The sequence below is a fragment of the Thunnus thynnus genome, chromosome 17 (assembly GCF_963924715.1).
Source record: "Thunnus thynnus chromosome 17, fThuThy2.1, whole genome shotgun sequence".
Lineage (NCBI taxonomy): Eukaryota > Metazoa > Chordata > Actinopteri > Scombriformes > Scombridae > Thunnus > Thunnus thynnus.
Window position 1 is genome coordinate 12,864,320 of NC_089533.1, and position 13,629 is coordinate 12,877,948.

At 44.4% G+C, this 13,629-nt stretch overlaps 1 protein-coding gene across 5 annotated transcripts in view; it reads right to left on the bottom strand.

Moving 5' to 3' along the window:
- The window catches only part of sdk2a (sidekick cell adhesion molecule 2a), a 93,440-nt gene that overhangs the window by 31,731 nt on the left and 48,080 nt on the right, over positions 1–13,629 (bottom strand). For 4 of the 5 annotated variants that reach the window (XM_067570481.1, XM_067570486.1, XM_067570484.1 and 1 more), the window contains 4 exons: positions 6,050–6,212; positions 4,339–4,445; positions 3,908–4,055; positions 1,492–1,625 (listed from right to left, as the gene is read on the bottom strand). In XM_067570481.1, the coding sequence (XP_067426582.1) occupies positions 1,492–1,625; positions 3,908–4,055; positions 4,339–4,445; positions 6,050–6,212 (552 nt within the window). The remainder of the gene's footprint in view (positions 1–1,491; positions 1,626–3,907; positions 4,056–4,338; positions 4,446–6,049; positions 6,213–13,629) is intronic. The other variant, XM_067570483.1, reaches the window with a different exon arrangement.

A 13,629-nucleotide genomic window follows, 5' to 3' on the forward strand; every position in this document is an offset into this window, starting at 1 on the left:
GATTGGTTCCTTGGCAGACACTAATTAATGTATTGCAGTTTATAAACTCTGTGTTGAGAATACCTCAAGTGTGTAATCTTCTAATTAAATGGGAAAAGTAAACAACGAGGTGACCTGCATAGCAAATTCTCACTATTAATGTCACAATAATGTTTACATCTGTCTGTGCCCAAAGACAATTGTACACTGCAGTGTATTTCACACTCTAAAGAATAAAACAAAAAGCAATATGTCTTCCCATCTGGAGTATTACCAATTGTCAGTTTGCGCTTTGCTATTAGACTCGGCACTGTCTCATTTGTATGCTCCCTTCGGAACAAGATGCTCCCTCCGCTGCATATTTTTATTTCTTTTCTCCACAGAATTGCTAAAATGAACAAATGCAGCTGTAAAAACCTTATTGACTTTCAGATGCAAAAGACGGTTGTATGATCTGCAAGGTCAGATCCAGTGATATTCAGTGATATCTGGTCCCCGCAGACTGCTGTGTCATGCGTATTGAGCACTGAATTACAAACACTGTATTAATTTGACGAGCAGATGCTCAGAGAGAGCAGGAAGCTGATATTAAAAATGTGAAGCTCCACAAGTGAACAGGTTAAAAAGTCCTTGTACGAGAATGAAGAGCCTGATCAGAAAGATCAAACAAATCATAATGAATCTGGTGATGTCTTTTATCAAATACTGTATAAAAATAGTGTAGTAAGCTAAGAAAGACTGTTGGTGTGATTGTGTTTAGATGAAAGTAAATAACAGTAGGTGGGAGAATTTTTATGGCTGTTGAAATGAAAAAAGGTTAGAGGAGAGGAAAGAGTCAGGTTATGCCTAACACTAATAATTTGACATGTAACCACGCTTGTGACAAACTATTCGAAGTTGTGAACATATCTGTTTATGAGCCAGGCTGACCTTCTATTTTGTGTGTTTGTGTTTGTGTGAGTGTGTGTGTTTTATTCGGTCCGTGTTTTGCCCAGTGTCATTTTCATAAATCTGCTATTTGTGAGGAGCGATTAAACTGAAGGTCTAGTTTATGGGTCTGTACATCCAGCCAGTCAGAGAGGTGCTGCTGGAGCTCCACCTAAAATTCACAATATGACCGTAATTCACTGCTCAAGCTAGGGGTTAGAGGAAGACGAGGACGACTATTGGTGCAGGTAATGGGTGTGATTACGTTTGTCGGACAGAGAGAAGAGGACTGACATGATGACAGGGCACCCCAGTAGATGGCGCTATCTCTGTTTCTATTGTCTTTGGCTGAGCCACCTGTTGTGTAGCTGCTGTGTTGACTGAATGTGTGTGCTCAAGTGTTAAACAGAGAAAGAATGTAATGAATTTAACTTTTTTTTTAACTACTGTGTCATCTGCAACAACCTGTTAAAGCAATCTGCTGATGAAATAGACAATCTGCTAGTGAGTTGTGAGTTGAATCTGTTGCTTAAATGTGTGTGTATGCATGTGCACCTGTGTGCATTTAATGTCATGTGTACTTACTCTCCACCGTGAGTGTGACAGGCTGACTGGTTTTATTCTCCCCATTCTTGTCATTGACTGCCTGGGCGTAGTAGCGTCCTGCATCAGGAGCCACCGTGGACAGGATGACCAGTGTGTTATCCAAGGTGATGGCACTGAGTAAATATTGATGCAAAAACACACCCACACTTTAGCTTAGCACACTTTTAAGGGAACTGAATTGACTTACATTCATTCCCACAACACTCGCATAACCTTAACATTACCCTAATAAAGACAAAGACAGCTTTAGGCAGTGTTGAATGTGGTTAAATCAAATTGGGTCCACCAATTTGGCTCCCAATTAAAGAGACATCCCCAGTCATCTGGTGCACACTCCAAAATTTGTCCCCAAACACACACACAGCAAACCATGCACACATACACGTATACATACATCTACAAGCACACAGACACTCATATCATTAAACCAGTGAGTAGTTGTTTCTCACAGTCAATAAATCCTCAGGGTAAACTTACACACAAGCACACACAAAACACACACACAGACATAAATTATGTCTGAGCACTTCCATCTACAATAGTTCAGAATTTCTCTCACTATTTTATACTCGCTGTTCCCGCAGTGCTTCTGCTGTAGTTTACTATCATCTTTATCGCTGTGCTGCACAGAGATAAGTTAGGCTGGTCTTGTGAGATACTGTAGGCCAGTCTTAGTTTTTCACCTGGAAGCAGTTGCTCAGTTGGCCATGTTTTTTAGTTGGAAACTAGTCTTAACATATCCAGATAAATGAAAGGGTCTTAAAACCACTTTGTGCAACTTAGATACCTGCATATTTTAAGTATATTTGTTAGATACTGTGGAAGCCACACTCAAAGTTCATTTTGTGCACCTTGCACCAGTATATAGAGATGAATAACTGCAGCAGATAAAGTCCCTAATTAAGCAATAAACACACCTATACCACTGAAATTGATTTTTAATTTGTCCCAGATTAACTGCATGTACCATAACTATGACAAGCTACGTGGAATACAAGAAAAAAGGATGGACAAATGCAAAAACTACATCCATCTATGTAGCAATTGGCTTGAAAAATTCCAAGCTATCCCTTTAAATCCTTTTTGTGAATGTTGCACCCAATAGCCACGAGAATGGCTGAATGTTGGTTAGGCTGATGGTCTCAAACGTGTGAGAAGGGCCCATTAAATGAGAGCTGACGGTAAGCACGCGGCCAGATTAGGCTCTCCGTATCTGCCAGGATCTGCCTGATCGGTGCAGGATAAACAGACACATTCCTGGACAATTAGGAGCTGTGGCTCTTTCCGAGTCAACAAACACTTACACGGACACACAAACACCAATATACACACACGTCTGTGAATATCAATGTGGCCTGACACAAAGCGAGCAAACAAGCGGTAAATGCAGAGTGTCCTGTCAGTGCCTCTCATTGTCACAGGCAAAAGCTTCACTGCTTCACTTCTGGTAAGAGTCCGCTGCATAGTAACCAGCTCTGGAATTGGTTGAACATTCTTGGAAGGGGTTGAGATTTTTCTTACAATTTTCCTCGGTGCTTGAACTGCATTTTTGGAGCCCTGCAGGCAGAAGATGTGCGCAACAGTCCGTTCTTCAAGCAAGAGCATGCAACTTGGGGTTAAAGTCTTCATGTCAGCTACGACATGGTAGAGCTTGCTGCTGAATAATAGACGAGGAAGCGGTTTCTGATGTGTAGTGGACTGCCTTCCTCTATTTATCTGGATGGCAAAATTAATCCCAGGTGATTACCTTCACAGTATCTCTTTAGGAAAATTGCATATCTGGACAGGCATGAATGCAACAAACAAAAAAAAAAAAAAGCTGCCACACACACTCACACTTGCACCATAGCCTTCAGTCACCCACAGACCTCCCACAGTGCACACACTGCCTCACATAGATTCTTACCACATGCACATATGCACACACACACACAACCTCCCACACACAAATCCACCCAAGGGTGAGCACTGTCAATCAAACATATCATCAATTGAGGCCTTTTGTCCAATTTTGTCTAATTGGTTCCCCTGCTGCCTGCTCTATCTCTACCCTTCAATCATTCCGCCTGCTAAGTCAATAGGGGCGATATACAGTAATAACCCGCTTTATCACTGAGAGGTGATTCAATGATGAACACAGGGCCTGCGCCAACATTCGTTCATCAACTATTCTGCTCAACTTCACTCATGGTGTGTGGGGGGATTGGAGAAAATCTGTGAGCAGTATTGAACTTCTTAGAGTTCTCTGAAGTGAAAGATATTCTGCTTCAGCAGCTCAGCATTCACCAACAACTCATATATGAGAGCACTCAAACGCGCACAGAAACACACAAGTCATATGCACACGCGCTCTGCTCAAACCAAACAAACCAAGTTGAGGCGAAGCTAGACTTACATACGGCTGCTGGAGGGAATTTTACGCCCATCTCTGAACCAGGTGATCTGTGGCCTTGGGAAGCTGTGTATCCGTGGTGCCTGGATGAGAGCACCCTCACCCTGGGATACAGTTTGAGACCTCTCACCTTCCACAAAACCTCCCATATCTAGGAGAAATAAAGAAAAAGAGTATAAATAGAAGAGATAAAGGAACTGAGTAAAAAAAGAAAAAATACTAAAAGAGAAAATGTTGGAAATCCATGCCAGCAACAAAGAAGATGAAAAAGAAGAATTGCCATTATTACCCCGTTATCTACCTTTTTCAAAAGCTAAGCTCATTTACTCAGAGTGACTCATTCACATACTGTGCATGACAAGCCTCTCACAAATACAGTGTCCTCCCCTTACTCTGTCAGAACTGGCAATATATGGAAAGGGACCCGCACTTACAGGCAACCTGCACTTCAGTACTGCACTGCATTATAGCACCCACTCGGTTTCTCACAATGCAGCGGTAGTGGCCAGCATGCGATTGGTCCAGCGAGGGGATCAGGTACCTAATGGGCACACACAACACAAAGTACCATTAGTCATCATCAGCATGACAGACAGCGACATTTGTCATCTTGGAGCTTTTATCCCCCACACTCGGTATTCTAAATTAATCAAGATGTTTCATTGGGCACCTGAAACACATCTTAAATGGCATTCCACTTAGCTATGAGACATAAATGTTGTGAAGCAGGGATATAACAGAGCAGCCTTGAAGTGTGATTTGGTGCTGATGTAGCGCGGATGTAAACTAAAGAAGGAAGAATGCGATTTTGAGGCCGGCTGTGGAGCGAAGAGCAGCTGAGTTTCTGACTAGCAGGACTCACAAAACCCCACTGTTATCCTGTATGTTCAGTCAGTGGAATCAATTCATACAAGCATCTCTCACATGTTAGGCAGCCATAGCATACGTCTCTCCCCAGATGTGCATTCATGTTAAATGGTGTGTGTGAAATGCTAGGTAGATAACCCCAGAGTTGTGTCCCCTTTAATTAGTTTGCTATAGCCACTTAGGAGTGTGGAGTCCGCCCCTGCCATGTTCCCCCTGCACTGCAATTCGGGGTGGAGGTGGTGGTGGGGGTGGTGGGGGGTCTGATTAAATGGATTCCAGTTCTCCTCTTTGATCAGGGCTGGTGAAGAATAACAAGCAGAGGGCTGGCCTGCGAGGCAAACCCAGAGACTAAGCCACGTGAGAGCACAGCCAAATGCTGAGGAAAGACAGGGAAAGAAGAAGAAAACGAGGTAGATGGGGAAGGGTGGGGGGTGGGGGGTGGGGGGTTGGGAGGGGGAGAAAGACAGACAGGGAAGGGAAGGTGTATGTGGGGAGGTAGTCAGTGATAGCAATCAGACGTTGCCACCTGAGAATGTCTGTCCATGTCTAGGGGACTAGTCAGACCGTGAGTAGAGAACACAGAAAACACGGCTAGATTTAGATGGAAACTGACTTTCACTGTGGACTGCAACTGTGACCTGCGAACACACACACAGGCAGGCACGCTGGCACACAAGCATATAGTGCATGTACAAATAGGCACACTGATGCATACACTCAGATACACACAGAGGCCTTGTTAGCACGGGCTGAGGCTTTCTTTTGCCACTCTGTGCTGTTGACAAAATTCTTCAGCATTGTGCTTAGAGGCTGAAGTATGTAATAAGAAATATCCAGAAGAACTCGATAGTCAGTGAAACATCTTACTGCTGACAGAGCAAAGAAGCCCACCCACACTGTACAATCTGATGAAAAAATATGCATTGTATGATTTTATTGCAGCAATGATAGTCTCAACAAACAGCCGAAGAGAAAAGAAGAGTGATCTGCTCACACCATCTCTGCATGTTGAATACAGCGGGAGATACAAATCTGAATAAATTTGACAATCCCCTGAACACAAGATGTTATGTCTCAAGGGAGACATGCAGCCAAATCAGCTCTGAATAAATCCATAGAAATGAGTCTGGAATATGAATAAAAATGAGCAATTGAGCTATTAGATACAATTAAATGCTGCTAAAATATCCTTGTGTAGTAAGCTAATTATAGTTGATGAATTAAAATTAAAAAAGCAATAATAGAATCAGCTCTGGCAGGCAAGGTTGCATTCCTCACCTGTATTCCAAGGAGAAACGTGTGAGTTCGGTACCATTGTAGATCCATTTGAATTCCAAGGGCCAGCTGCCTTCAGCCATGCAGGTAAGCACCAGGCGGTTTCCCTCCAGATGAACCTGGGTCTGCGGAGGCTCCATCTTAAAATAAGGTGGGACATCATCTACTGGAAAGAGAAAAAAAGAAGGGAAAAAAGAGAGAGAGATGTAAAACCACAAGAAAATACAAGAAAAAAAAAGAAAGAAAAAAGTAAGAAAGAAAGTGAAGCCGTAAGAAGGGGTAGTAGGTAAGAAGGCAGTGACTCAGTTATTCAGTAACCCCTGTGAACAGACACACAACACAATCCCAGCAATTCACAGGAAATGAGGACTCAGAACAAGCTATTTCCATTTTTCTTCTGCACTGATTGGGAACTTGAAGGTCAACAGAAAAGCCTGCCAAAAAAGCACATGGAATAAGTTGTTACTGCAAAAGCAGCTTACTCTTTTATTTCAAATTGAAATGTGCTGGCAAAGAGGTAGAAGAGCAATTTGTGCAGCAGAAGAAGTGTAAATGAACACTCCCATACCTCTAGATCAGTAAAAGAGGATGGGAAGAGAGACACAGAGGGAGAAGGAGATGGTGAGAGCAGGATGGGGGGGATAGGTGGGGTGGGGGTAGGGGAATAGACAGAAAGCAGATGGAGAAAAAGCAGAGATTGAATACAAAAAAAGAACACAGACAAGTAGGAAGAAGAGAGAGTGAGAAATGGGAAGCCATGTGGGTAGGGGTGGTAGGGGCTGCTTTAGAAAACACAAAGTTTCCCAGCCTTAAACCCCTTTCTCTGACAGGATGAGTTATGCTCTGTGCCTCCCTTCATTTATCTTTATAGTTCCCTAATGCAGCCAGATTATACAGGCCCCATCCGCAACACTGCACACAGCCAGTGCAGCCACAGAAAGCCTTTAAGGTGATACGCAAGGTCCAGGGCTGAGCTTGGAGACAAAGTGCTTTCATTGGAGCTGATGAAAAAGGCATGATCAGACCTATTGATCTGTCTGCCTCGCCAGCCACGGGCGACACTGAGCCGATTGTGCCAGTGTTTGTGGCGGGCTAATTAAAGTCTGTATTAATAGTTGCAGTAAGCCGCCAAGGCCTGGAGCACGCCTGGTTCTAGCTCTACCACACTAGCTGACTCACTCTCATGGCTGATTACTGGAGCCTCTCTCTCTCTCTCTCTCTCTCTCTCTCCCTCTTTCTCTCGCTCGCCCCACACCCATACGCAAGTTCACACCCGAGATTTATGGCAGTAAATGCAGAGGATGGTGTGGTGGAACTGGGTGAATGTGAGGGCAGCCTCGCTGAGCAGGAACGGGGATACAGAAAATTGAACCTGATTGAAACTGTAAATAAAAGAATGACTGTGCACCTCTGTGTTTCACACAAGCAGCCATGCGCGTGCAGTGTACGTACACGCAAACACAGATATAGGACACACATATACGTACACACAAGCACACACACAACAGTCCTCCGAAAGCTGCAGCTTACTCCCCTATCACCCACAAACACACAACTCAAAAAAAGAGGCAAACAAACAACAGCCATCTCATCACTTTCTGTTTCTAAAAGCAGTCCTTACATTTTTCCTGTTTGGTAACAACAATACTCCAGCACCTGGCTAATCTGTTCACTTTGCCACCCTTGCATGAACTCCTCCAAAACAAACACTGTCAAACCCAACAAGCCCTTGAAAATGATCCCTGCCTCAACCCAAATGGAGGAACCATCACTATTTTCCCCTTGCACTAGCCGCTGGCTTTGCCGTAATTCCATCCACTAGTAAATGCATTTGCACTTGACACACAAATGCACACACATACACATAAATAGAGTACATACACAACCCCAAAACATTCACTTATGCCAGACACACACAGGCAACATCTAACCACTTCCAGCTGGTTCAGGGGCTTGGTGGCTATGTGCACTTAGCAATGCGGCTCCATCAACAAGCCACCATTAGAGACCTCCACATGCAAAACCCAGACTGGTACATTGATTGTCTGAGGCAAGGAATATGCATAATACTTTACTGATGTGAAAGTGTGGGACAGGAAATTGAGCGCACTATAATCACCACTGTGGTTACTTGTTTTAGTGCCATTCATGTGTTCATGTTTGTGCCTGATCCAAACAGTCCGTTCAGTTAATTATGAATACCTGAACACTGAGAATTTCATATTTAGAGCAAAGTGCATATTTTCATGAACAAAGCCAGCTGGGGAGAGAGAAAAGTCTTTGTTAAAGATCAGAGAGAGCGCAGAATCGACATCCAGTCCCATGCTGCTAAACCCAAGAAAAGATTGCTCTCCATGTGATACACAACTAAAGTGGCTCTTCTATACTCGGTAAGAACTTAAATGGCCGCTGAACGCAAACAGTTCTCGCTGCTGCAGGCAGATAGGGTCAATTCCTCTGCACACTGGGCTCAGGGATCTAATGAGTTTCCAACAACGAACCTCTTGTCTGACCCTCATTCTCCTCTTCCTCTTCATCACTGTGCTTTTTGATCTTCTCAGTGAACCGTAGTTAAACACTGCTGATACATGTTTGTTGTGTGCGGTAGAAGCTGCATGTGCGGTGGCAGGATTGTGTTTTCTGTACGTCAGCCACTGCAGATAAATACTGCCGATGTATGCAACGTGTCTGTACATGCGTATGTGAATGTGAGAACATCTGTCTATTTTTGCTTATGCAAATGTGATCTTTCACGTTAGCACATACAGTAGTACAAAGCTCTGTACAGTGGAGATGACAAACTGTAAATGAGAATTCTGCTGTCACTAATGTGTCAGGTTGATGTGTTTGTCTCCACTGTGTTATCATCACTGCTGATTTGTCTCATGTGTCATCTACTTTTAGTGCAGTGACTCTGTGATTTCATGGAACATAAGCCTGCAGCATATAACACTCAAAAATGTTTACAGACACACATGCCTGTAGATAAAAACACACACCAATGTGTACTGTATATACTGTATACTAATTGGAGACTGTAGACTCATCTAATGACTGGAGAATGTGTATCTATCTGACATGTGCTTCAGGTTAAAGCATTTTTTTTTCTGGAAGAGACAGGTGTGGAGGAGGAAAGAAAGGGAAGAGCAGGGGCTGAGAAAAACTGTCGCTTCCTCCATCCCAGAACTGTCGCTTCCTCAATTCCACTGATGAAAGAAGGGACAGTGGTGGGTTTGGCAGGTGCATGGCGGTGCCCACTGTAGGCTTACAATGCAGATGGAAAGCTAGAGTCCTTGTGGACCTGGAATTCCGGCAGCACTATGGGCTCAGATAAAAGCCAACCGAAGCAGGTCAGCAGATCTAGGGAAGAGCGAACCTGGCTTTGGAGGACCAGGAGGGCTTTAATGTGGCTGCTGTGCAGAACAGCTGCCCCCAACAGCCAGGCTACACCACCAAAGCCAATTCACCACATACTGTATAGAGAAACACCTTATTCTAACCTGACAGCTGAGGTTGAATGGTGGCATGGCTCCAGCCGGGTCCCCTGCTGCATACACAGAATTTTAATGGCTGTGAAACAAAGACCACAGGCATCGGGGCAGCTTTATAAACCAAAGCCCATTGTACTCAACATTGCTCCATGCTGGCATGCAATCACACAGACAGCGTTCGCATTCAGCTTTTGTCGTGTATTCTTTCTCTTGCTTATTTTGTGCCTCACCTCCTTACCCCTGCTCCACTCCAGCAGCGGGAAGCTCTTCCTACCCTCTGTTAAATCCTCAGGCACCTGTGTTTGAGCCAATGTAACCACCCTAGCTGGCACTCAGCACAACTGTATCGCTGAGATGCAGCGATAAAGTGGAGTCCCTGCCTGTTGAAACATTTGGAGCTCTACTCTCGTTATCTGCTCTCACTCTTTCTCTGTTTGTCATTCACTCTACCTTGCTATCTATTTTCTTCCACCTCTCCTTTTCTTCCTAGACACGCATACAAACATATGCACATAACGTCCCTGCTCCGTCGACCACCTCCAGTCCACCTCATGGTGCATCACGTCATCCGGGAAAATTTAGAGCTGTCGTTTAGCTGCTCCAATTGGATCTTAACATGCGAGATGGGTCATGGTTAGCCTTTCTGATGGGGGTTATGCAACAGTCATGGCAGTGACCTTGGCCCAGCAATGGGTTGGTGAAAGGGTGTGGGTTGAGGGGTTAGGGGAGGGGGGTTAAAAGCATCTTAAAAGCTGATGAAACACCTCTCTCATGGATACACACATGCACAACACGCAGTCCCACACACATGCATACTGGCTAGCTTCAATTCATTTGTCGCTGTACAAGTTGAGATGAGAATGTTTGGGCCAGGACGTGAAGCTCCTCTAACACACGCATAAGCACACACAAATATTCACGCCTCCCCCCATGAAAACACGGTCAGTCCTGAAGGTCAGGCTGATCTGTCACTTTGTCACTTGCTGCTGTCACCGTGACAACAGGCACCCCTGCTGATTTACACACCATCACCTGGGTGAGTCTGAAAGCAGGCGGACACAAAGGGAGGGATTAGGAAAGACAGCAAACAAGAAAAGACAGAGGGGAGGAAGAGAGGACGACCAGTGAAACAGATGGCAAGAGAAAAGCAGGGCTTAATGATAAAAAAACAAAGAGAGATCAAGAAGTGATGTAGAGACAGGATGAGGTGAGGGACTGAGAAGGGGAGAAAGAGAAATGAAAAGAGAGAGGGGGTGTCCTCCAACTAGAGGCAGCAAGGTGAAGCGACCCATTACAGCAGAAGCCAAACAAGCAGGCCAGGCCTGAAAGATAGCAAGAGGAGATGGAGAGCCTCCATCTACCCCTACATTCATTTAGAGAAATTGCCCATGGATCAACATCTGCATGCTACATGTGAGTGCCAGTCCATCACACCTCGATGTCTCCCTACCCCCTTCTGTTTTTATAGCCCCTAAATCATGTTCCCCTACCATTCAGTAGGACTATGTACTGTATAAAATCCCTTGGTATCTATTTTGTGGCAATATAGACGTCATGGCCGAAGTGGCATGCTTTTAAAAGCTTGTACAGTCATGCTGATAAAGTTCAGAGGAGGAGATGAATGAGAAATATGGATTTTCATGTTAGGTTGTCTAAAATGTTTTTCTTTTTAATGATGCGTCTGCTTTGATGTTGCAGAAAAAAAATCCTCAGGTCACAGCAGATGAAATACTGCCTGCATCCCAGCTGTGTTTAGTGCATTGCCACGGGTTAATTGATGTGTAATTGATGTGATTAATTGAGGTGTAATGTACCGCGGTGACGTGTCAGGGATCCCGCTCGCTGCGGGGCCTGTGTGTGTGCATGTGTGTGTTTAGGTGTGCCTATCTGATGCTACAGCAACACAATTAGAAGCAGTATCATCCAGCCAACAAATGGAGATTTAATTAGGAGTGAAGATGGAGCGCGAAGCCAGTCAATGGGCAGCAGATTGAATTATCTGGACACACACTCTAGCAGGCAGCGCAGACAAATTCAGAGTCCCAGACATACTCAAACACACACACACCCTTTCTGTTTGGAATTCTTCCCTGTTTGCCTCGCTGCTCCTCTGAGTGCCTTCTTCTACCTCTCTGCTATGCTCTGCCTGTCTCAAACAAACTATCTTTCTCCTTTTGATTCCCCCCTCTTTTTTCTATTCCCATCTTAAGTTTCTCTTCTCTTTTCTTCACCACAACAACAGTTTCCTCTCTGTGTGTTGTGGCAGTCTCTTTTTCTCGGCGGCCTTGATCTCTCCCAATACAGTTGTTTTCATACCCTCTCTCCCTGCCCTCTCATCAGTTGTCATCTCTCTCTCAAGCTTTCTCTCTGTGTCCCAAGATCGCTGTCGAGACATCTCTCCATCTTTTTCTGCATCTCTGCATCGCTCCTTACTCACTATCTTCCTCCATCTCCTCGAACCTGCTGTCTCCTTTAGCACTCTGTTTCTGAGTCACTACCAGTATATTGCATGGCCTACCGAGGGATGTGTCTGTGTCATATCCAGGAGCCTAATTAGCAAGTCCAACTCCGGGCAGAGAACACGGCATGCAGAAGAGCACAGGCACAAGACCCGGCGTCAATTAATGAGACCTCACACACTCACAGCCACCATTACACACCCTCCGCTGCATCAAGTCTCCAGTCAGCTCAGCCTCGTCCGATATACAGTGGGGAAACCACAGCTGAACAACTGTAGCAAGATGTAAGAAAGTTGTCTTAAATCACCAAGGGATAGTCATAGCTTTGTAAAAGATGAAGCAGATATTCTTGCCTGATTTTGTGGCACTCAAATAAGATTCATGTCTTACATCAGCTGTGAGCATATTCTTGAAGCAAATAGATGTATCAACTTAGAAATGTAAGCCAGGCACTATGGTTAATTTCTTACTTTCTAAGGACAGGATATAAGAAATGTTTTGTCTTCAGGAGGTGAGGTTTGGAGAGCTCTTATAGGCAGAACACAATGGGAAATGATCCAGGCTTTACCACCCGTTGTAGTGCGTATGTGACTGACATCACAGTGTTATTTCCCGGTGTGACAGACGGCTTCTACAATTTGGAGGCAGAAGCAAGGTTTTGTGCGGCAAATCACACACACACACACACACTTCTTTCCGACTTTCCTCTTTTCTCTATTTCACTAGGGAGCAGGGAGATGGATGGTAGCGGGTGGGGGAGAAAATAGGTACAAATTTTCACTTGATCTTTGTGAGAGCTAATTGACATTGTTTGAAAGAAAAAAAAAACTACAAGAGAGAGAGCAACACAAAACAGATAAACTACAGTGAGCAGAAGAAATAGCAAATAAAAAAAATAACAAGAGCGGCATCGGGAATAGGAGGCGGGCAGCTTTTTTCTCAAGGCATGAGAAGGTTGGAAATAGGCCTAAGTGAATTTAGAAAGTAGGGCAAAGACTAATGGAGGAAAATAAACAAACGCGCTGAAATGTGAATTCCACAGGGCCCCGGGTCATTAGAGTTAATACTGCGTGCTATGCCATCTGCCGCGATTGTTTACACTAGCCTGGATAATTAGATCCTAATTAGTGGATGGTATGGTGGGGGAAACATTATTTCACATGCATTGAGATGGAGATGATCAGATGCACCTGCAATACTGTGTTGCCTGTCCATCCTGGGACCTCTGTGAGTAGCTTCACGAAGGTGTAGCTATCAGACAAGTCCTGATTTAATTGCTTGATGCACCAGACAGAATCTGGATCTTTTCTTCCCACCATTAACATATAGATAGAGTTGTACTGTTTTTGGAGGAGAGAGTCATCTTTGCTCTTGACATTATGAAAAACTGTCTGCCCCTTGTTCTCCTTTATTCCTCATACTGTATGTGTGTGTGTGGAGGTTTGTGCCCGTGTGCACAAACCTTGTGTGTTTTCTGACTGTGTGTCTTTAAGATACAGACACCAGAGTATTATCAGGCAAAATGCATGGACTCAAACTGCCATGTCCCATCCGTGCTTTTCTCCCCAGCCGATCCCTTTGAATCTCTGAATTGGTGCGATACCACTGGCATGCTAATAGTGTTTTGCTAGGT